Source organism: Bubalus bubalis, chromosome 10 (genome assembly GCF_019923935.1).
Source record: "Bubalus bubalis isolate 160015118507 breed Murrah chromosome 10, NDDB_SH_1, whole genome shotgun sequence".
NCBI lineage: Eukaryota > Metazoa > Chordata > Mammalia > Artiodactyla > Bovidae > Bubalus > Bubalus bubalis.
In genome coordinates this window covers 15,601,018-15,626,623 of record NC_059166.1, presented here as the reverse complement: position 1 = coordinate 15,626,623, position 25,606 = coordinate 15,601,018, and the positions used below count along the sequence as shown (strand labels likewise).

Here is a 25,606-nt window from a genome sequence, read left to right as displayed (position 1 = left end):
ATTTCTACCCTTTTACATATGAAGCCTGAGCTTGTTTTTAAAAGAAAATTTACATTGTAGAAGTAACACATAAATAGTTTTTCACTATAAAAAAGAAAAACCCTGGAGAAGAACTCAGAAAACACTGGTAGGCCCTTTACCCTAACACCACAACTCAACTCCTTTAGGCCCTGCCAACAGCCTGCTGTTGTCCTTCAGGATCTGCTTCTTTGCACACACATGTGCACCCACACCTACATGTCTGGTAGTAATGTATACACATCAAGATGCATATGAATATTTATGCTGTTTGTCTACAAGTGGGATCGTACCACATCTGTAATTTATGACTTAATTTCTCACCCGCTATAACCTGCCACATTTCTACTATATCTTTTCATAGACTCACCATATTCCTTTGAATAACACATAAGCACTCTTACTGTAAAAAGAAGAAAACTTAGGATAAGAACAGTAAGGCCCTATAGAAACTATTCACAAACCTAAACATATTTAGTCCTAATTTCTGAGTTTTGATATAGTAACTCACTATATGGAATTCTGCTCGCATCATTAAGAGCAGAGGAGAGAGAAGTCTCTGTATCCCACTTCTTAGCGAGCTCGAGGCTTTACATGGGCTGCAGGATGCTCCTGACATAGGGGTTTTTATTTTTGTGGGTGTCCTGAGTTAGGGTCCCTGAGCTGTGAGGAAGGCATGGGTGATGGAACGCTGGCCCCCTTCTCCTCACCAGGCCAAGTTTTAATATCTAAGGAAAACGTGGAACAACAACCCTTAGGGACACTACTAACAAACCCCAGTCACTCATCCCGCACACAGAAGGGCCGAAGCACCGAGAATGCTGCCTGGTGAGAAAAACACCAAAATTCAGGATGTTTCACTCCATAAATCCTAGGGAAACTACAAGAATAAACTGAAGGCTTTTTAATTTAACTTAACTTTAAATGATGCACTATTGTATTTCATCAGTTTTAAGACACTGTTCTTCCCATTTTTAACATCTCTGAAAACGGAGGCATCTTTAAAAGTGATGATGTCTTACAGGTGGCAGTTGGGACTCAGCTGCCATTGCTTTAGACAACTTACTTCCCTCATGTTTTCCTTTTTATGTATGCCTGGGAATACATAAAATGTGATAAATCTACATCTAAATAAGACTAAAAGAGCTAGTTCAGGAAGTGCAAAATTAAAATTGTGATTAAAAAAGCATTGTCTCATATGCTAGCTGGTAGCATTTTCACTTTCCTATGGCATCTTATGGTGTCTCAGAGTCAGCGAAAGATGATACATCACTTTTCTGTAGCAATTAGGTCTATTCAGAGTTATGATGCAGTGACAGACTTGTACTGAGAATTCCCATTGTTCAAATCCTAGAATGTGTCTTTCCACCTCCAGAGAACACCTACTGTGCTCTCTGATGGAGGTTTATTGTAGATTAATTGTGGTCTCTCTTGCACAGGCAGAATTTCTTCCAGTAAAGTCCTAACACAGCCCAGCTGCTTCTAATGGGTCAGAGTTGTTCATGCTTATAACGAATGAAATAAAAACAGCTGCAATTCCCATTAAGGTACAAATGCTTGCTCTTTACTGTACGGGGATATTTTCTGCTGATTGTTAAATATATGAATATATGAAGTATATCACTTACAGAGAAAATTTTACCTTAGGGCAAAGAGTTCACCCATTTTCTGCATAACTTCTTCATGAGATAGTTTCACTTTCTTCCCAGCTTTTAAAGCCTATTTGGGAGGGGGAGAAATACATACATACATACACACGTGTCCCTTCTCACTAGCATGTTCTATGATGTACATTCCTAATCTCTTACTGAAAAACCAGGGGCTCTTTTCCCAAGTATGACTATTCCTCCATAGTAAAAACAAAGTAAATTACAGCAGGCATGATTTTTAACATATGTAATTTGAAATTCTGGTATAACTATAGACACATTTTTCATGCTGCTACTTTTCTCATAACTTGTCAAAACATTTGTTTCTTTAATCAAGAAAAGTGGTCACAATTTCCTTGACAGGAAACATTTCATTTCAATTCAGTTACATTAAAAGTATACCATAAATGAAAGCTATTTTGAATTTTGGCTTCCCAGATGGCTCAGTGATGAAGAATCTGCCTGCTAATGCAGGAGACACAGGTTCAATTCCTGGGTTGGTTCCTGCCTGAAAAATTCCTCAGATAGAGGAGCCTGGTGGGCAACAAGCCCACGGAGTCACAAAGAGTCAGACATGACTGAGCAACTAATAAACACACAAAATTTGAATTTTAAGTTTTAAAAGGTTTCTTACTTTATAATTTTATATGTAACTGGATTTTTTTTTTCCCTGCTTAAATTCAGTGTAGCTTTTTACCATTCATTACTAGTCTGTTGTACTTCTAAATTCATCATTATAGTGTGAAATTTGTATTTTTCCCCAATAGAACTCAATCCTTGAAAACAAGCATAAAATTGGTATAATTACCTCTGGAATCGACTGAATAGATTCAACAAATTTATCCAGTGATGCTTCCCAGATAGCAAGTTTTACTAGAGAAAAAAGATTAACAATTGAACATTTATCATCACATTTCTACAAAATGCAAAACTGCATAGTACCTTCACTGCCATTTAACAATAGTTTAAGAAGCAGATGGCCAAAAATATGAAACTGACATTTTAGAACAGTTACGTATTATATTACAAAAGAGGGCAATACGTAGAAAGAGTTAGAAGAAAGTGAGTCAGTTTCCAAGCTCTGATGGCAGATCAAAGCTACACTGAGTAAAATCTCTGATTTTCTCATACTGCATCTCAGAAGCCCAGAGGATGAGCTACGCCCTGGAATGAAGGGTGGCTCTTTAGCTGGGGCAGGAACCAGACTCTCTTGGCCTTCCCTTCCGCTCCTCTGGGCAGCGGGTATAGCTCAGAAGTCCTAAAGCCTCCTGGCTGGTATGCACGAGCAGCCTGGTATAGACGGGTGGCAGGAACCTTTCTTGGAGAACCTCTGCAGTTTCATACAGGTGTATGGATCTTTCCAGAAAAACTGAGAGCCACTGTGACCCTCTGTCCCATTATTGTGAGAAACCAGGGTGTACTTTTCTACAAAGAGGCCTGTGCCCAATCACACAAGACTGAGCTTTCTCTGCCTGGATTAGAGACAGCCTAAGACCAGCAATCTCAGACAGAAGTGGAGAGAACAAAGGGAGTGATGATAAGAGCAGCAACAACAATAATATAAAAGTATTTTCGGGCTTTATCAATACAATGAATAAGGAACGTATAACTGTAGCATGGATACTGTATTTTATACTCTCTCTCTCTATATATATTCTTTTGGAATAAAAAAAGAAATAGGAATTATAAGGCCTTGCTGAAGTACTCTGTGAAAACATGACAAAGTCTACTAAATCTTTTAACTTCCTGGATGAAATGAACACTATGTGATACCTTCTCTGATAAGTAGCAGTAACTTACCTGAGAGGCAAAGGGCATTCGAGAAAGCAAATTTCTCTAGAATGGCATCATCTAAATCCAGCTCTGAATTTAACCGGATTTCCCCTCTATGAAGTTTTGACTGCCCCCTAAGGAAAAAAGAAAAAGCATTTTCTAAATCTTGAAAAGTACTTTCTCTCTTCCGAAAAAGTCACCTTATAATCTTTCTAGAGGTCATTTTGGCAACTTGTATCAAGAGTCTCACAAATGTTCTCATACCCTATGATCCAAGTAATTCCACTTCTAGGAATTTATCCTAAGGAAATAATGAAAGATGCAAAGAAAGATCTGTGTACAGACAACTTTTTATGGTCAAATGTTTAACAGTAAGAAGTCAGGAAAGAAACTGAGTGTGCAAGAACAGTTCATCTACAGGAATTCGGCACAAAAGTAAACACACGTGTTTTGAAAGGATATTTAGTAGAAAAGGGAAAATGGTTACAATAACTTGTTAAGTGAAGAAATGCTGAATGTCTAACTATACAGAGTATAATCTAAAATGATGCTAATGTGGTGGGGATGTGGAGGGAGACCGGGCAGTTATGAAAAATTAAGATGCATATGTAGACAATTCTGGAATGACTGGGGAGGTAGGGAAGGAAGGGAATTTGGGGATATAAGCATCATAAGCAAAGAGGAAGAGGACAGGCTAAACCTTCGCGAGAGATGAGAGACCAGAAGAGATGGACAAGGAGAGCTGGATGAGGAGGGAGGGAGGGGGCAGAATCCACTATAAATGCCTCAGGTGGGGGAAAAACAGAAGACACGAGACAGAGGGCAGAGCTGATGAGATGCTTTATGAAGGAGCTCGGCCCACACAGTGAGACAGTAGGCAGCTGGGTCACAGAAAGGACTCACACACTCACTGCATTGGTGGAGGCAAGGATAGTCTCTTGATGAAACCAAATCTGACTCCAGGATCCAGAGCCAAGCACTTGAATCTCTAGAGACTGTGAGATGGGTGTGCATGTGTGCACACCTACAGGTGGGTGGGGGATAATGCCTAGTAAGTCACAGTGCGGTCTGGAGGCAGACTATGGGAGGGGAACTGCTGGGAAACGTGACCACAAGGCCATGGGCTTAATAATGAATAAAATGAGCAACAATTCTACTGGCTCCTCATCTGTCATGTCCCCGGCTCACACCATCGCTGTCTTCTGCACCCACCGTGGGCCTGGGTCCTCACTCATGAGTCAGGTGCCCAGCGTCTCTGAATCTCACCTGAAAGCTGGTTTGCCACAATCCCCGTGACTATGTCAGATAAAATGATACAGGAAAGCTCATTGCTGGCAATTAGCACTTGCTCTTAGCCCATCTACTCTCTCTATAGCTGGTGTCTCTTCCAAATTTCCCTAAAGCTCTGATTGTGTTGCTTCCTTGCTCAGCACCAAGACTTTCCCCCCAACTCTCACATTCCACTAGGTAGGGACCTCCTTGAGAATAAAGACCTTTTAATCCTGTTCCCACTGCCTGCTCTCTCCACCCTAACATCTCTCCCCATTTTTGCACCCTTGCTGGGACAGGAAAATCAGCCAGGATGCTGTCTCCCCATACCTTTGACCTGAGCAGGTACAGCAGGCCCCCACTTCTTACAGGTACCTCCATTCCTGTGAGTGGTTCCCTTACAGCATCCCCTCATTATACTTAATACTTTTTATACTCAAAATCAACAGGAAAAAGGCAAAAAGAATTTACATAAGAAAAAAAAGCTACTAGAATAATTTGACCGTTTCATTCTGATGAAGGCACACTACTTTTTACTGATTTCGGCTATTTAGGAAACATTATTTTGGGGTTATACTATCTACTTGTTTTAGTTTATGGGTAGCCTGAGAAGTTAAAAAATTGTCTGTCCACTCATATTAATTGCTTTGGCTTTCTGTTTGTATTAATAACTTTTTTCTCAAAATTTGTCTCCAAATTCATAAAGACTTGATCTTCTCTACTGCTTTCCCTAGATATTTCAAGTGCCTGTTTCATAAATTTGATAAAAAGGTGCTTACTCTGTTTTTGTGTAGTTAAGCTCTTCATTTTCCCAGTGAACCAATGCAATTTCATAGGGCTGAATTTCATGTTTTTCTAGAACTTGCATCACATGCTTCATCTAGAAGAAAAGGAAGATTAACCTGAAATTATCCTGACCCCCTCAGTGAAGGTTATAACATTTTAAAAATTACATTTAATGATGTTTGTTTTGTTCTTCAGGTTTTAAGGAAAAAGCAAACTCATGGTGAGGCTAAACTAACTGGAAGGATACATCCATTTGTTACATTTGGAAAACACAGGGGCCCTTAAAGAGGAAAACAGAAACAACCAATCTCCCACAGCCCAGAGGAAACATGGCAACATTACGGCTTGTTTTCTTTAAACTGTCACACACACAAAAAATGTTTAAGTAAAACACCTGTAAAAATTTAAACAACACAGTAATAGAAAGTGATAATCTCTCTATTCTCCTGCATTCCTAATCCCCGAAGGTAATCATGATTAAACTCGGTGCATATCCTTCCAGACGTCCCCCTACATGTAAATATATGTATGTTTAGTTTGCTTTTTATATAGATGGGATGGTACTGTGCATACAAACATTTTCAATGCTATTCTCCTTAATGGAGGAACCACAACTGATTTAACCATTCTAAACGTCCATTCATGGGGGACTTTTTTCTCCTCTCCACTAACACAATGTCACAGGCACCAGCCTGATGCAAGTATCTTCGGGGCCTGTGGAAATACTTCTTCAGGATCTGTTAGATCAAAAGACACACACGCAGGATGGCACTCTTCACTGTGGCACGCGGGATCGATAGTTGCAGCATGTGGAATCTTTCTCTTTTTAGTTGTGGCAGGCGGGATTTCCAGTTTTAGAATCCAAAGATTTACTAAAGCATTCTTTAAAAAGTACTGAGTATTGTCAGCCTTTTACATCTTTGCAACTTCAAATAGCCATTTTGGGTTACATTTTTCTTACATCTATTGCTCGCCTATATTTCCTTTCTCCAGGAAACCACTCCTCAGTTTCTTTTCTCCTCAGTCTTTCTTCCCACCTGCTATATGTGTGGGTACCTCCTTTTAGTAAAGCTGGGATTGTACGAAGCACACTTTTAGTACAGCTCTGATATTATATCGGTTATAGTTTGTAACCTGCTCTTTTAATTTAACTGTATCATGTGCTGTGCTGTGCTTAGTTGCTCAGTCTTGTCCAGCTCTTTGAGACCCCACAGGCTGTAGCCTGCCAGGCTCCTCTGTCCATGGGGATTCTCCAGGCAAGAATACAGGAATGGGTTACCATGCCCTCCTCCAGGGGATCTTCCCAACCCAGGGATCGAACTCAGGTCTCCCACATTGCAGGTGGATTCTTTACCATCTGAGCCACCAGGGAAGCCTACCAGGCAATCCCCAGGAACAGGCTTTCTTCCCCACATGACTTTTAAGCGCTAGATTCTACCTGATGGACAGTAGATTTTATTCTACAGATCTACTTAACAAGCTTTCTCTTATTATGTGTTTTGGTTATTTCTCATTTTTGCTATTGTAAATAATGTGTTGAACATTTCTGTATATCATTCATCACCTATAATGTGATTATTTTCTTTGGATAACTTCCTAGATGTAAAATTGCTGAGTTAAACATAAAGTTTTGATGTGTATTACCAAACTGCCCCTGAAAAGGCCATATTAAACAAATCCTGATTGGGATATTAAAGAAATGAATTCCAGTGAGTGAAAATGTTCTAGAAAACTTGATCTTGATCTAAAATAAAACTCAGGGCAGCCAGCTTCCAGTTAACTGTGTGAACACTACTCATTTGTAGGCTATCATGTGAGAAGTACACTTCTTCTATCTGCAGTGTAGCAGGGATTCTTCTGATTCCCCACAAATCAGTGTGTGCCCAGAGAACAGAAAATGTAGGTAACCTGTAGTCAAAATGACAATTTTGGAAGATGACAGTGTTAGGATCAACATCACGAAATGCTGAGCAAAGAAACTGAAGATTACCTGTCATTTTATCATCCAATGGCTCCGGTTATTGAGGCTACTTAACAATTTATTCTCAGAAAACTAAGTTTTAATGCTTTCGCACTGTATTTATACTTACAGTTTGGTCTTTCACATTCCAGAACACAGCAGCTCCTTCCCTGATTTAAAAGAATAAACTTGGTTAAAGGTGGAATACATTCTTCAGGGCCACACACAGAGCCATGCTTTAGGTAGCTTCTAGAATGTATCTAGAATGCCAATTTAAAAAAATATGATTTATTATGGATTTGACATGATGGCCCCTGGATGGATATGATAAACAAAAGCTATTTTTTGAACTTTTGATTAAAAAACTCGGCCTCTCAAAAATTCATGGATTTCTCAAGCGGTTTGCAGAGTAACAATTATTGTAATACTACATAATTTCACGTATCTAGGTTGTTTCATAACCTGATTCAATTTTTTAAAAAAATTCTAAATTCTTTATTTTGTATTGGGGTATAGCCGATTAACAAACAATGCTGGGACAGTTTCAGGTGGACAGCAAAGGGACTCGGCCAGACATATACATCAGTAACACCTTATGGAAAAACCCCAAAGAACTTCTTGGCCAACCCAATACAAAGAACTTCTTGGCAATCTGAGTTCTAAGAGTTGAAGGATCTACGTGGGTGCACACTGGAGGGACACCGTTCGTACAAGACTAGCAAAGCTGAACGAGAAAATGAGAGGAGGAGATATAGCAGAGGAAACACCCCAGCTCCGGGAGAAGGTGTGAGGCAGGCATGCGATGTCGCAGAAAAAAGAGCTAGTGGTGTGAGTGGCTGTGGATGAGGGCGGGTAGAGACAAAGGTGGTAAGAGACAACCCTGGAAGGAACTTCCTGCTGTGATCAGGAGTTTGGTCAAATCCTGTGGAATTTTAAGCAGGGTAGTGTAGTGATCAGAATTACCTACTGTCAAATTATCCTGCCTACAGAGATGCAGACAGACAGACTGGTGGTGGGGTAAGAAGACAGGCAGTGAGACGAGGCAGTGAGTGAGCTGTGGCAAAAGGCCAGGGTAGGGTCTCAGGACGCTGACTGGAGAAGGTACTGAAGCAGCCAGAGCACTAGCTCGGAGAAGCGCCTCCAGGCAGACGAGAGGTCGCAGGAACTGCAGGGTATGGGGCTCAAGCCCTGTGTGACCACGTGTAACTAACAGGCACCTCACACAGGCCTGGTCCAAACTGAGAGCTGCAGTAAGTGGAAAACACGTGCCAGGTTTCACAGACTTGGTAAGAAAAGGAGAATATAAATCTCATCAATTGTGGACTGGTTATATGTAGAAATGATAATAGTTTCAATATGCTGGATTATATAAAATGCACCAGTAAAATTAATTTTAGGTAATATATGATGTTCTTATTAGTGCTATTCAAAATTAAACTCATCTTATTTTTTTTAATTAAAGATGAGGCTATTAAACAATGTATCATTATGTACATGGCTTGCACTTGTGGCCTGCATTGTATTTCTACTGGATGGCATTGACCTAGGGTGCCTCAGAAATCCAAATTCCTCACTCGAGTCAAATGGATGTGATTCTACTCAGACTAAATGCTGAACCCAATTATGAATCACCCACAGACACAAAGACAGGGCTGCCAGTTATCAGCAATTGTAAGAACTAAGACCAAAGAAACTTCACCAAAGTCTGTATTTTTATGGATGCTCCATGTATTTCTGTCCTGCCACTTATCAGTCCCTTGACTGTGGGTAATTCACTTCAATCCCTCTGACCCTTGGTTTCCTCAGCTGCAAAATGGTGGGGTGGGGGAAGACCCTCTTCAAGTGTTGCGAGGATAACATGAGATGATTTTAAATGGTTTCTACTATCATCACCATGCCTACTCAGCTGCTCCAGAGTATTTGGTGTTAAAACAACCTTTAGAGAAAAGGAATGCATGTATGTGAGGCAGGGTCCCAGGCTGAAGTCTCTGGAGAGGTAAGGTGGTCTAAAACTTTAGCTGAAGAGTTTCAGAGGAAGAAGAAAGAAAAGGAAGAAAATGGCAAGGAAGAAAAGACAGCAGGGCAGGTAGCATGTATACGTGAGAAGGAGCCCTGAAGCTGAATGGGAAACACCATGCTTACATGTTCTCAGTAAATGAAAACCCAGATTTATATATAAAGATAAGCGCACTCCAAGTTACCCGAGTGGGCCTCTGTTGATGACCTCAACCTGAGCCTCCTTCAGCCTCTTGCTCTCAGGCAGGCCAGAACGTGGGGGAGGCCATTGGTTCCCTCCATCCCTGCATCCTGCAGAGCTCCATTATTTCCAACAGTGGTTCCTGCTTTAGCCTTGTCCAAGGCTCTCTTCTGATAACATGTTAAGTGCACCCTTTACTGTCATCAATCATGCATGGTATAAATGACATGCACAGATGATACAAAGATGACATGCTGAAAGTTAACTTAGAACACAAGGAATGAAAAACCCCTGATATCTTCCCTGGGGCGGGGCGGGGAATTCTTTGCTTTATAAGAGGATTTACCAGCAGATGCCTAAAACTAACAAACTCTCCTACTCAAATAACAGCCAAAGGATAAATTTTAATCACAAATCCTGAACACATTTACTGCTAAGAGATGAGGTATACCTGCATCTTTAAGGACCACATTACCTGGCCACACAGCCCACCTCCCACTGCGGTTGCTCTCCTGTCTTACCTGAAGAAGAATATTGTACCAGGATCACCTTCTTTTGCAGAATTTTCCACACCCATCACCAGAATGTTTGCTGCATCTGTGATAAAAGAGCAAAAAGCTATGTCACAAGGTGACACCTGGTTTCAGGGTCACCTTCAACAAAGTGCTTGTGATCATTTCTCCACACACCATGAAGTGCTCTGCTACACAGTCACACTTTCTACTAAGGTTTCTGAAAGTATTTAACATGATAAAATGAGAAGACCACAGGAAATTACTTGAACAAAATATTCAACAACCTGTGACACTATTATTGCTGCTAAGTCCCTTCAGTCGTGTCCGACTGTGCGACCCCATAGACGGCAGCTCACCAGGCTCCCCCGTCCCTGGGATTCTCCAGGCAAGAACACTGCAGTGGGTTGCCATTTCCTTCTCCAATGCATGAGAGTGAAAAGTGAAGGTGAGGTCGCTCAGTCGTGTCCAACCCACAGCAGCCTTCCAGGCTCCTGTATCCATGGGATTTTCCAGGCAAGAGTACTGCAGTGGGGTGCCATTGCCTTCTCCGACACTATTATTAGAGCTATTTAAAACTCATTCTTGCCCATTTTGATTCAGTAATCACTAGTCCAGTAGATAATTATTAAAGTGTCAGCTCCAGTACGACTATGGTTCAAGAATTTGGGAGTGGGGTGAGGGAGGGATGGATTGGGAGCCTGGGGTTAGCAGATGCAAACTATTCTATACAGAAGGAATAAAGAACAAGGTCCTACCAAATAACACAGGGAACTATGTCTAATATCCTAAGATAAACCATAATAGAAAAAGAATATAAAATGGAATCACTTTGCTCTGCAGCTGAAATTAACACACTGGAAATCAACTGTACTTCAATTTAAAAAGAATTAAACTTTTTATAAATAATTGGAAATAAAAGTTGAGGAGCAATATATTCTCTTCCTTTATAATTTTATTAATAATATAGTTTTAATATTCTCAAATTGCTCAAAATTTTGCTGAATTTTAAATTATATTGTAGAAAGTGTGGAAAATAGAAAACACACAGAGACAAAGACACCTGCCATTTTAAAACACATCTGATTTCAAAGTCAATCACAAGAACCACCCCAGCAGTCATCGGTAGCTATTAAAATATTTTAACATTTTAAATATAAATATATACATATATAAATATTCACCCATAAGTAGTTACTTTGTATATTATTTTAGTAGTATTTACTATAAATAAATATTCTATCATAAATGATAAGTAACACATTAATCTATCAATTAATAAACATACTAATATTAATATGCAAATTGCTGTCTAATTTCTTGGCCTAAACTTAGGATCCTCAAATCTTTAGAGTTCCTGATCGAGGTCGGGGAATGGAGGATTCAGGTGGAGACCAAATCCTAAACTTCGGCGCGCTCACATTTCCCTGAGTACTGATACTACATCGATGGATGGAGGGCAAGGTTCGCACGTACAGTGGAGAACACCACAAATGAAACCGGCAAGATCCAGGGCATGGTGTGAGAAGCCAAGTCTGTGAGGCACAAGACCTCACTGCTGACAGCCTCTGCAATCAGCCAAGAAGACCCCAGGGCAAGTTTTCATCTCGGGGGCCCTGGACACAGCTGTTTTTCTAAGTCAGTTATATTTCTTTCTGCCACCAAATAGTCTGGTCAGATCATCAAGGCCAAAGAGCACCATGACATTTCAACTGTTTCTTACAGGCAGTGACTTTCAAAAATTTTCTCTGTAGCAGCGAGGTTTTCCACCTACTATTTTTGCTACTTTGAGGTCAATTCATGAATTTTCCAAAGTGTTCCAAGTCACTTATTTTTTCATGTATTTCTCAAAGTGTTCCTCACACTACCCTACAACCCTCAGTTTAATTCTCCTTTTAAATATTGTGTTTATCTTTTAACTAATTCTGTTAGTTTTAAATATTTCTATTAATTTTATGGTTCTTCTGTAATACTAATAACTTTTAAATGTGACAGAAATGAAGTGGCATGGCCTTTGATCACCCCAAATAAGACTGATCCTATAAATAAAGCTGAATAAACCATACTGATTTTAATCTTATCTTTGTCATCTGCATAAAGAGATTTAACACCCCTTTTATGATACTGTTGTTTAAAATGAAAATGAAACCTAAACAAACATGTATTTCAGACAGTTATCATAGGAAAATTACTTTCTAATACATTTTAACATACTTGGCCCCTGGTTCAAGGAGATGTACCTCGAGGCAAGCTTGTCACTTCAACGTATCCATGGGACGTCAGATCTTGAGAGAGGCTTCCAAGATGGTACTCATCTGCGGTTGCAAACGCAGTGCATTGCATCAGGTCCTGCACCAGGGAGAGGAGCATGACATGGGTTACTAAGAGGCGCCTGACAGGGCTGTCACGCTACAGGGAGGAGGACTCTGTGCTGCAAAGCTGGCAGGCGAGCCTTTTCTCCAAGCATCTCAAAGATTCGGACAAGGGATGTGAGAAAGACGGAGAACAAGACATCACAGGGAGGCAGATTTCAGCTCAACCTATGCAAGAACTTTCTCCTGCTAGTCAAAAAGATGAAATGGCCTAGATGAAAATGGAACCAACCCCACCGGTTGTGCTTCAAGCGCAGACTGAACAAAAGATAGAGAGAGGATTAAGGGATTCTATGGGCGCCGGGATGAAATGCTATTTAAAGTCTGTCCAACCTTGAGTTTCCATGGCTCTTGCTCCCAGCAGCATTATTATTTGAGGTCATTTGGTAATCTGCCACTAGCCTTGAACAGGCAGAGATTAGTCTGTTTCTACAAAGGAATTACAGATGTTTTTGCTCTGGTTAACTTCACTCTGGTTGAAAGTTCTCCAAATCTGAGAATGAGTGCAGGTTTGGAGGTGAGTGCTTTGGCTTCTGCACTAGGATTCTCACTTGTGTGTACATGTAGGTATTTATGTTGTGTCTGTACAGTACACGCATGGCAAGCATATGGCCCAGCACACAGTGTTTTTGTCCATCTGTAGGTCACAAGCTATCAGTGAGTCCTGATGTTGATTTAGTTGGCCCAAACCTGCTTAAAAAAAAATAGAATGATATAGAAAATATTAGAGTCCATAATTCATAGTCAGGGTAACTTTTATGATGTTTTCTTTCACATATATGTCTATGTAGGTATGCTGGGTCACTACATAGAATGTAAAATAAATTCCTCACCATTGAATGTGGTCAATAAAATTCAAAAGCTACGGGCAGAGGTAGAGGTGCTCAGAGGTCAGGCACAGAATTAGATTCATTAAAAAAAAAAAAATCAGAGTAACAAGGTTGTTGTGAAGTTTACACAAGCTGATGAATGTCAACTGCTCAGAACCATGACAAGCACAAATGTTCAACATTTGTTACAGCTGTAATTAGAGCACAGATATACACGTTTGTGTTAGTCACTTAACTGTGTCCAGCTCTTTGCAACCTCATGGGCTATAGCCCTGTCAGGTTCCTCTGTCCATGGGATTCTCCAGGCAAGAATACTGTAGTGGGTTGCCATTCGCTTCTCTGGGGATCTTCCTGATCCAGGGATAGAACTCAGGGCTTCTACATCGCAGGCAGATTCTTTACTGTCTGAGCCACCGGGGACATATATGCTTAAAGCATCAAAATGCAAGGGGGTTAAAAAGTCTATCAAGTAGTTTACATCTGGATTTTCATTTGTTCATAATTTTATATTTTAGTATCCACCTGTCAGAACATTAGTGAGTCTACTGTCTTTGGTACATATGGTGCTTTGGCCCAGTGTTGGTCAAAAGAGTTTTATGAGTCATTACATCAAAATTTATTCCTAAGATTTACTCATCTTGGCTCCTAATTTCTTTCCCTTTCTGTTACATTCCTAGTATGCAATTTAAGAAAAGTAGCACATACATTCCTTCCTTCCTCCTACTTTTGTTACCTAACTCCTGGCCCCTTCTCAAGAAATGACTTCACTCTGCTTTGCCTCTTCCATCTGTTCTAACGTGTGGTTTAAAAAGCACCAGAAGAATACACGGAGGACCTGAAAAATCTAAAATCAGTAAACTATCCACTCAGAAGAAAAACAGTGTTCTTATTGATTTTCACTCAGTTAGGGAAAAAAAGCTGAAATTGTTGCCAAATGTGAGATATATGGATGTGGGACCCTCCAGTTGCACGTATCTGATGAGCCTGATTCCCAGTCATTACAGAGGTAAGAAGGCACCGTGACAAAAACACACGCATTCGTACGGTCAGATGAAAGCTGCTTACTGGAGTCCAGACACAGGTTCTGTGCTTAAGATTTAGAACGGCGGGCACTAGTTGTTCTTTTAAGGCTCTGTGGAGTTAAGAGGAGCTGGCAGGATATGAGATTAAGGTGACTGAAAGAAAGGAATCCCCCCAGGTAAGAGGCCTCAGGAAAGGCCACAGCAGGCAAGCTCTACTCTGCAAAACCTGACAAACTTCAAAAGGTTGCTACACAAAATCCCAGGGCATCCAGTTGACGTCAGAGTTCCTTCTTGGGCCGCTAGAGCTGATGTGCTTAGTTTAGGCTGCAGTGGGAAGAGCAGGACGCATGAAGGAGGAGACAGGAGATAAGGAGAAGATCACCAGCTAGTCCAGTGGAGGGTCTTTCCATTACTGTACTGGAAATGGCACTGGCTGGCTGTCTCTAGCATCAGAGCCTTATGCTGGCAGCTGGGGAGAACTATCCAACTTAAGAGTCACCCACATAGTGTGTTCAAGGTCTCAACAAATTATCAACAACAAGTTGCCATTTGACACAACATCCAGACTTCTAGCATCTTTCGCACCTGGCAGTAACTGACCAGGGTCGAGGAGGGGCCCAGGTTCTTCGGTTGACACTGTCCCTCCCACTCCCTCCTGTCTCTCGCCTGCTTCGCCATCACGTTTGTTTTTGATCAGGCCCATCTGTGCTAAAAAAAAAGAAGAAGAAAAAAAAAAACTTACACTGTTTTACATTCTCAAAAATGGCATAAGTCAAAGCACTCAGTCACTACTTCCATGAGAAAATATGTGCTGAGCTCCAAAGAGTCAGGTTATAAATTTTTAAACACAGTCTGTTTTTACTTAGTCATTCCAAGGATCTTTGCAGATTTGCTGAAGATGGTCACCTTCCCTTCTCTCGCCATCTCCTATTTAGTTTGGCTCAAAGTTCCAGCCAGTGTCACGCAGCCTATGGCTCAGCTAACATTACGTAACCTCTATGGCTCGCCACGCTACTTTCTGTATCCTCCTTAAACATCTGGGACTTGAGTCGGTTTAAGTTACGAATCTTCTATGAATAAATGATTCACAAGGTTTACCAATTTGACCTGTTAGACCTATCTTTGGGGAGTTTTATTTCCTTTGCTTTTTGATTTCAAGACTGTATTTAAATCCATTTGGTAAAGGGAAAGAGTATGTGTCATCTCCACGTTAACCACCCCCATCATTTAAAGATGCTTTTACTCTGCCAGAAGTTTTCACTTTCAGACATGTCTTTTTCTGGATTTTTTAAAATAATAAACCATTCTTTTTGGGGCATCAAATACAAATACTAATGTATAGCAAACTCCAGGTTCTAGGATGGGGACCAACAACTTGTTCTTAAATAAATGTGTCAAACCAACCTAAAATTGTTCTTGGATTTATGACTTAAATTTAAGCCTTTCTATTTTAAAATGTTAAACAAACAAAAACCAAACCAAAGCCAAGAAAACCACTGTGTGTCTAGTGTTTCATTCTTCTGGTCACAGAAAACATATTCCAGCAGATGGGGCTAGAAATTTATATATGATTCTTGTTTTAGAATATCACACACTCTGACAGAATACTTTTCTTGAAAAAGAAAGTTTATTTTTATTCACGTTCTTTTACTGAAAAAAAATTAAGGTTTTTTTTCTTTGGTAATCTTACTTCTATGTTACTAGGGGGTAAAAAATGTATGTTTTCCTGTTATATACAGATTATAGGTGATTGCTTTGCAGCCTTTTGGCTAAGATCAAGTACAGATTACAGGTCAAAGTTATAAAACGGATATATTTTACATTACTACTATAAAGCTTCTTATAGCCTTCTCTGGTGGCTCAGACGGTAAAGAATCTGCCTGCAATGCGGGAGACCTGATTCCGATCCCTGGGTTGGGAAGATCCCCTGGAGGAGGGCATGGCAACCACTCCAGTATCTTTGCCTTGAGAATCCCCATGGACAGAGGAGCCTGGCAGGCCACAGTCCATAGCCTTGCAAAGAGTCAGACATGCCTGAGCAACTAAGCACAGCACAGCACAGTATAAGGCTTCAGCTTTTAAGCTTTTTGACTACAACCCATGGTGAGTTGTACAACCCAAAGAAGCCCTTTCACATACACACCATACACAGGCACCCACACCAATAACTGACATGAACACATCACAGAACTGTGTGTACCTTGATCGTGAGTGACGCATTGATTCTATTTCATTACACAAGCAAACCGAAGTGGGGAAAAATAACTACTAACCACCCACTAGCTAATCTCACAACACACTGCGGTGCTAGCCTGAAGGCCACCACTGGGTGTCCCCCCTCAGCCAGCGTCCACGCCGCTCAGGGAGGCCCTCACCCTCAGGCATCGTCCTCCTCCAAGACAGGACAGACCACCCAGGAGCACTGTCCCTGTCATGATAAATGATGAGCCAATGGGATGTAGGCTGAATCTCTCAACAGGGCAGGATTTCTGCAAATGGGACCAGGTGAAGCGCTGACGCCGACACAGAAGGTAAGTAAGTAGGCTCATGCAGTCCGTTTCAGGTGCTTGCGTGTGGCCGAGAGTAGAGGGTGAGTTCAGGTACACGTGTGGGGAACGAGACAAAGCGTGTCTCTTTCTGGTACAAAGTAGAGTCCTTTCCTGACTAAGTCCAGAGTGCAGGTAAGGGCTCCACCACCACAGGGGACTGGCCAGCCCCGTGATGCCCACGAGAAAATGGAGGGGCCCACTACTCGGGGCAGACAAATACTCGGGGCAGACAAAAGCTAGTCTGCAGCCCTGGGCGTCTATTACCTATGGTTTATGTTCACCTTTAAGATCATTAGAAAATAATGCTCCAAAATCACAGTCCCTCAGATCACTTCAGAAAACCTCTTAGAAAAGATTTTCTATTATTTTCCTGTGCTTCCAGAGAAACAACATACTGTTTCTGTTTTTGCAAAACTCAAACTGAAGTCAAAGCTACTACATTATGTAACATGTCCTACGTCAGGGCCCGGGAAACAAATGATGCCTTAAATTTGGTGATGGAAAAAAAGTTATTTCTCGCAAGACATTCTTATGTTTTTCTTTTTCTCTTGTTAGACAACATGAAATGTACAACCCAGGAGGATTCCTGCTTTTTCCTTAATCACTGGGCTTCTCAGAACTAAACATTCAACTGGATTATGCATATCAGGTATCTGATAATATCTCTTTCTCTGTTCATGTCAGCTGCTTGCTCTGTTTTAAATGTAATGCTTTTACTACCTCAATGGGAGCACTAAATTTTGAAAATCTACTTCAAATCCTTTCCTGGAAGCAGAAAAAAAAAAAATTCTAAAGAAAAATAAAAAACGGAATTTAGGAAAACTGCTTTCAAGTCCATGGACAACCCAAAGAAATCATGTCTCTTTGATAATTTACAACCAACAAATATTAAAAAAAAAAAAGTGACATCTCTGACTCTGCCAGACTTTCTTTCATTCGACACTTGATCCTGCTCTGGGTTGCCAGATATAACAAAAGAAAAAAGGGACTTGATCCTCCTTTTTTGATCTGCTATAATTCAGGTTTCTACACTTAATTTTCTTTCAGTTACTTAAATGCTAAATTTCCCAGATGATCACATAGTGAAACAATGTAATTAAAAACTCAAGAGCTACAAAGAAAAGGGTGAGAGTATAATGAATCCCAAACTCCCACCCTTTATATCCTGGGTTTGAAAGAAACAAAACAATAATGTAAACAAAGCTAGAATCCAAAATAAAAATCATTTAGGAGCTCTGGTGGCTCAGATGGTAAAGAAGTTGCAATGTAGGACACCAGATTCCATCCCTGGGTCAGGAAGATCCCATGTCAAAGGGAATGGCAACCCACTCCAGTATCCTTGCCTGGGCTAGGCTACAGACAGAGGAGCCTGGCGGGCTACAGTCCTCGGAGTCACGAAGAGTCAGACACAACTCAGTGACTAACACTAATCACCCCTAACTCTACAACCTGAGGATATGACAAGAAGGCCTGTACACATTTTTAAAGGAAGTCAACCTCACAGTAAAAAAAAAAAAAAACCACACAAAAACCCACCAAATTAAATGCTCAGGGTCTACTTCTCAAAATCGAAATTTTAACCTGTTTCGACCCTAATCTGTTTTCTGATAGATTCAGAATGTCTCATTAAATTTTAAATATTCGACACTCCTATTTTTAATGTTGATGACTACAGACAGCTAAGATTCCTTTGCTTCTCTTCCATCCTTTTCAGTTTAATAAACATTTATTAAGTATCAGGCATAGTTTTAAGTATCATGCAAGATACACAGGTTAATGAAGGGCTTGATCTTCACCTTAAATATTTACCATTTAGTGGGGAAAAGCAAATTGTAGAGAAATTCCCATAAACCTCATAACAGGGACCCCCTTCAACCTTCAAAGGATAAAAAGCAAAGACCTTGACTCTGCTTTTTCAATTCTAACTTGCCACGTCCTTTGCCACCTGCTCCCACGCAGTCATCATCAGCTTAGAAGTGCTTACCTGTCTACACAGTTAACTTAAAATTTTTTTCTTAAACTTAATATAGAATTTCTACAGTTTGACTTTTTTTTTTTAAGTGGGGGCTTTTTAATAGCACTATTCCTAAAGTGAACTTAATACTAATCTTTTCCAAAATTTCCTTAGGCCACTAACTAATCCTTTTATAAACTACATTTTTTATATTTAATTGCCTCTATTTTGCCTTTATACATATGGTGAGTGCGTGCTCAGCTGCTCAGTCACGTCCAACTCTTTGTGACCCAATGGACTGTAGCCTGCCACGTTTCTCGGTCCATGGGATTTGCCAGGCAAGAATGCTGGAGTGGGCTGCCATTTCCTCCTCCAAGAATTGTCCCAACCCAGGGATCAAACCCGTGTCGCCTGCATTGGCAGGTGGGTTCTTCACCACTGAGCCACCTGGGAAGCCCTTTATATCTACCACTAATTCCTCCAATTACAATGCTGATTCCTTTTGGAGGTAACAGGTTGTGCTGCTGCTGCTGCTGCTGCTAAGTCACTTCAGTCATGTCTGACTCTGTGTGACCCCACAGACAGAAGCCCACCAGGTTCCCCCGTCCCTGGGATTCTCCAGGCAAGAACACTGGAGTGGGTTGCCATTTCCTTTTTCAATGCATGAAAGTGAAAAGTGAAAGTAAAGTCGCTCAGTCGTATCCAACTCTTAGCAACCTCATGGATTGCAGCCTACCAGGCTTCTCTGTCCATGGGATTTTCCAGGCAAGAGTACTGGAGTGGGGTGCCATCGCCTTCTCCAATAGGTTGTGCTACTAAGCTTCAAAGACCCTGAAAGCAGCATTGAGCAGGTGCTCTCCTATGCTGGCAGGGAGGCCGAGCTGGGACACACAGGGGTTCAGGGAGACCATCAGAGAACAGAGGCGCTACCACCACCCGTGTTTTTACCTCGTTCACAGGCAGAACTGGAAGATTGGTCCTAGACGGCTGCCTGGTCCTCGAAGCTTTCAGTGGTCTCTTGATTTGCGGAAAGTCTTGTTTAGAAACTGTTTCCGTGGACACAGATGAGGAATGTCTCTTTAATATTTTTATAAACCACTTAGAACCTAGCAGATTTGGTTTGTGAGTCACTTTCCTGTGAGTACTGACAGAGTTCCTGGTTGGAAGGTGAGCTTTTCCATCTTGGCAACACGCAGTGTTGAATGGAGGGAGTACATTTGTATTTGATATTTTCTGGTTCATTCCCAGGATCTGAGACTTATTCAAACCACCAGTTGCTGCATCAGGAAAGAACAAATCCAAGTTCTGATTTCTTGTCAGGGCTGTGCGTGCTGCAGTCTCAAATTCCTTAAGTGGTTTTAACATTTGATGAATAAGTCTTTGGCACTGACATGCTTTTGACAAAATATGGCGAGATCCAGCCAGGGCTCTGAGAAGTCTGGCTGACATTACCATAACCCAAGCTAAAAGACAAGAATTCAAAGTTCAAGTTGAGAAAATAAAAAAAAAACAACTTAAAAAAATACATACAAGATGAATGGATAAAGAAGTTGTGGTATATATACACAATGGACTATTACTCAGCCATAAAAAGGCATTTGTATCAGTTCTAATGAGGTGGATCAACCTAGAGCCTATTATACAGAGTGAAGTAAGCCAGAAAGAGAAAGATAAATATCATATACTAACATATATATATATATGGAATCTAGAAAGATGGTACTGATGAATTTATTTGCAGGGCAGCAATGGAGAAGGCAATGGCTCCCCACTCCAGTACTCTTGCTTGGCAAATCCCATGGACAGAGGAGCCTGGTAGGCTGCAGTCCATGGGGTTGCTAAGAGTCGGACACGACTGAGCGACTTCCCTTTCACTTTTCACTTTCATGCATTGGAGAAGGAAATGACAACCCACTCCAGTGTTCTTGCCTGGAGAATCCCAGGGACGGGGGAGCCTGGTGGGCTGCCATCTATGGGGTCACACAGAGTTGGACATGACTGAAGTGACTTAGCAGCAGCAGCAATGGAAAAACAGACATAGAGAACAGACCTATGGACATGGGGGGAGGGGAGGTGAGAGAGGGTGAGATGTGTGGAGAGAGTAACACGGAAACTTACATTACCATATGTGAAATAGACAGCCAATGGGAATTTGCTGTATGACTCAGGAAACTCAAACAAGGGCTGTGTATCAACCTAGAGGGGTGGGATGGGGCCGGAGGCGGGAGGGAGGTTCAAGAGGGAGGGGACATATGTACATCTATGGTTGATTCATGTTGATGTTTGACAGAAAACAACAAAATTCTGTAAAGCAATTATCGTTCAATTAAAAAATAAATTAATTAAAAAAACACATATAATGTTTTCCTGGGTAACAGGTATATTTCTGTAAAGCAATTTGCAAAACAGATACATCCTACTGAAGTGTGTTGTTGTTAGTCACTCAGCCGTGTCTGACTCTTTGTGACCCCACGGACTATAGCCTGCCAGGCTCCTCTGTCCATGGGATTCTCCAGGCAAGAATACTGGAGTGGGTTGCCATTTCCTTCTCCAACTGAAGCCTACTGAAAGGTTAAAAAAATAAATTTTAATGTTTCCATCACCTGTAGTCAACTTCTGGCCTTCTTTCTGGAGGGTTACAAGGACATGAAAAGGACCTCAAAAAAAAAAAAAAAAAAAAAAGAGTAATGAGGATCTCTTCATTTACTTTACTAGCATATCAACTATTTAAAATGAAACTAGTACTTCTAAACCCCTTTATTCAAAATGTATTCAGGGATTTTCCTGGCTGTCCAGTGGTTAAGACTGCCCTGCCACTGCAGAAGGCATGGGTTTGATTCCTGGTCAGGGAACTAAGATCCCCAATGCCAAGGCCAAAAAAAAGTATTCAGCCTTTACAATAAGATAAGCAATGAGCTGGGACCAGGGATACACCCATGGAAGACTAGGGTTCCTACCATCAAGCTAATGGTCTCCTGAAGAGACAGGCATGTGCAAACGCCTCATTATAACTGAGTGGAGCAGCCCTAGGCCCCACCAAAGAACTACAATAGAAGGCTCCTAAGTCTACACGTAGAGTCAGGAAAGGTTCCCAGAAAGATTCAAGCTGATTCTTGAAGGGGAACATGCTTTTCAGGGTGGGGCTGGGCATGGCAGTAGGACTAAAGGTTGTGAGACACACACACACACACACACCCAATAGAAATACTGTACGTAAATAATCTCTCCTCTTATTTACACAGTTTAAAACATTTGTTCTTTAAAAGTAAGCCTGGAGGGACTTCCCTGGCCATCCAGTGGTTAAGACTCCACACTTCAGTGGAAAGGGGCACAGGTTGGATCCCTAGTTGGGGAACTAAGATCCCATAACAGGTAAAAAAAGAGTAAGCTTGTAGTAGTCTATGGGGCCACACAGAGCCGGACAGACTGAAGCGACTTAGCAGCAGCAGTGGTAGGAAATCAATAACAACTGTTTAACAAAGTAACATGCTAGGGGCTGGAAATACAGATATGTAACAACAATCTCAGTACTCACCCTCTAGTGGGGGAAGTATACTGTGATGAGTACATAACAGAGTTACCTATCAATTGCTCTCAGGTGCAGAGAAAGGAACCTCTGGCTGTGGGTGGATGGGGCTTATCAGAGGTGACATTTGAACTGGGTTTCAAAAGGGCAGAGGGATCAAGAAGTCACCACCCTCCACCCCCACCAGGTACACAGTTCACTTGACAAACAGCGTGCAGCTCCAGGGGAGGCAGAAGCGGCTGGATCCTGAGTACTGATGCTAACGAGCTTCCACCACCAGGGAGAAGGCAGAGCTTTTCACGAAAGATGCACACAGTCAGATACACATCTAAGAAACATAATTGCAGTTAAAATGTAGAGGAGGAACTGACAGAGACTAAGACACTGCTGCCTGAGTACTTGGTACCCAGCAAATCCTCTGCTTCGCCTCACAACAATCCTGTGAGGTACTTCACAGGGGAAACGGAGGCTTACTGGGGCGGACTGCTTATAGTCAGCAATGCAGAGCTGGAAGCAAGTCCCTGGCCTTTCCAATTCCAAAGGAGACACTGAAATCACTGCATATATGTTATCTCCCTTTAAAAGGATGAGGACAAGGATGAGTCCCTGTGGTATTTGGGAGGCAGAACCTGCCCCTTTTAAAATATCTTTAAAAAAGCAGTTTTATTCCCTGTTTTCATTGCCTCTTCTCTGATATCCCTGAACCCGCTCCAATCAGGCTTTCATGCTAACACTTTCCCAAAACCCATTTGTCAAGGCCAGCAATCACCTCTGCATCAGACTTCTCAGCCTTCGTTTTCCCTCCCTGACCAGCAACATGGGATACAGCGGACCACTCCACCCCCTACCTCACTCGCCACTTTTCATCCTCACCGGGTGCACCTCTGTCTCTCCTGCTGGTTTCCCATTCCAAGAATGTAACGCACCAAAGCTCAGAATTTGGGCCACATTTCCTCTCCATTCCCAGCTCCCATTGATCTCCTCCAATCTCACAGTTTGATATAGTTACCTACACACTGATAAATAGCAAATATTTATCCCTAAACTACTCTGACAAGCATGAAAACTGTAACAGGCTCAAAACTGAGCTTCTGAAATCTTCCTGCAAATCCTACTCTTCCCACAGTCTCCCCAGACTCGTGAAGCAGCAAATACATCCTATATTTGCTAAGGCCCCTCACCTGCAGGCCACCTGGGCGCTTCTCTTCCTTCTCCATACCCAGTCCGGCAGCAAGTCTCACTGGCTTGGCTCCGACCGGTCCTCGACAACCTGGCCACCACCCTGGTCCCTGCTGCTGTTTTGCTCAGGGATTACTGTCACAGCATCCACATTGGGTTCCCAGCTTCTGTTCTTCACATTCTTCTGAATATTGCAACCAAATTTACTAATTTACAGTCAGATTCTATCTTCCATCTTTGTAAAGTTTAATGATGGCCTCACACTTCACTTGAAATAAAAGCCAAAGACCTTAACGTGGGCTGCATGGTCCTCCCTTCTCTGGCCTTTATCATGACTCTAATGTCTCCTACAGCTTTTTCCCCCTCACTCCTTTTGCTCCAGTCACTCTGGCATCTGGCTCTGTGCACTTACTACCCTTATACTCTTCTCCCAGGTGTCTGTAAACCTATTTATTCCCTCACCTCCTTCAGACCTCTGCTCAAATGCCTCCTAGGCAGTGACATCTTCCTGGACCACTTCATTCAAAATGCACACCAGAGACTTCCCTGGTGGTCCAGTGGTTAAGAATCCATCTTGCAATACAGAACACTTGGGTTCGATTCCTGATAAGGGAACTAAGATCCCACATGCTGCAGGGAAAAGAAGTTGAGGAGCCCAAACAAAGACCCAGCATAGGCAAAAAGAATCATTAAAAAAGAAGAAGAAGAAGAAAAAAAAAGGACAGCAGCACTAGCTTTCTCCACTTTCTATTTCTCCACTGCATTTAACATCATTTACTAATACTTCGTGTTCTTACTTTATTAACTCACACAAGTTATGAACTGAGTTCCTGCCATGTGCCAGACATTGTTCTATTTGCTAACACAGCTGAAAATAAAATAGACAAAAATCCCTGTCTTTTGAAACTTACATCACAGTGGGGATGACAGATAATATATGCGGTAAACCACTAACATACAATAAATAGTCACAATGCTATAATATATAGTCTTGATGCTACAAAATATACAGTAAGTAGTCACAATGCTATAACGGGAAGAAACAGAAGAGGAAAGATTTTTGTCTCTCTCTCCTGTGGCATATAAGCTCCTTGAGGATAGAGTTGCCTTCTGTTCAGCTGTGTCTACTGTGACCAGAGTGCCCAGCACACAGTACGTATGCAACTCATATTTTCTGAATGAAATATTCAGAAACATGCATCCCTAAATATGCAATTTCTTGGATGCATTTCCTACTTCTAAGAACACACCAACTAAGAAAACTGTATCAACTAGGCTACAATTCAATGGCTAAGAGGCGCTAATCTGGGAGCATGCCTTCCAACTCCTTAAGCTGCTCAAAATGATCTTTGCAGTTACCGGTGTGCACTGGCTCAAAAAAAGGATTCATATGTGTTATGGATGGAATGCTTTTTACTTCCAACTAAGTCGACCAAAGATCACCGTAACAGGCAGGGGACCTCCGCGGTCCCGGTGAAACATGTGACCCAAGACATTCAGGGCGGCGGGCAGCAAAGGCGGGCACCGCTGTGCGGGACCATACAAGCTAGAACAAGGCAGTGCACTAACCTCTCGGCTGGACGAGAAGATGGATGCGCGGGGCGCGCAAGCTTCCGCGGCTCGGCCGCAGACAAGAGACCGAGCAGCAACCGCAGCCCGGCGCTCTCCCCGCAGCCAGTCCCAATCCCGACCGGTGTACCAGCAAGCGCCCGGCACTGCGCAGGCGCACAGGGCTCCAGGCCCCAGCGGAGCGTGAGTCGCCCTGTCCACGTGACCGCAGGACCACGTGACCCGTGCCGCCGCGACCCGAGCCGCTCCCTGGTCTCTGAGACGTCCCGGTCCCTGCTTGCTTCCGCCTTCCGCCCGCTTCCTGATTCCGCTCCTCTCGTCGCCCTCAGCTGTCCCCGCCTTCGTCCCCGGAAGATATCTCCGGGTCCTTGAGCCGGCCATTGTTTGTCTCTTATCCAGGCACCAAATAAAGTTTCCTCATTCAAAAGTGTTTTTTTTAAC

General features: G+C 42.0%; 1 protein-coding gene across 9 annotated transcripts in view; it reads right to left on the bottom strand.

The window, feature by feature from the left end:
- The window catches only part of RMND1 (required for meiotic nuclear division 1 homolog), a 34,825-nt gene that overhangs the window by 9,115 nt on the left and 104 nt on the right, over nt 1-25,606 (bottom strand). The window contains exons 1-11 of one of the 9 annotated variants that reach the window (XM_044924090.1): nt 25,166-25,304; nt 22,618-22,745; nt 21,495-21,548; nt 19,840-20,354; nt 12,405-12,513; nt 10,174-10,249; nt 7,586-7,625; nt 5,489-5,589; nt 3,468-3,574; nt 2,476-2,540; nt 1,661-1,737 (exon numbers count right to left, since the gene is read on the bottom strand). In XM_044924090.1, coding sequence (XP_044780025.1) covers nt 1,661-1,737; nt 2,476-2,540; nt 3,468-3,574; nt 5,489-5,589; nt 7,586-7,625; nt 10,174-10,249; nt 12,405-12,513; nt 19,840-20,346 — 1,082 coding nt within the window. In that variant the 5' untranslated portion in view covers nt 20,347-20,354; nt 21,495-21,548; nt 22,618-22,745; nt 25,166-25,304. The other 8 variants (XM_025294360.2, XM_006080204.3, XM_025294361.2 and 5 more) reach the window with 8 other exon arrangements.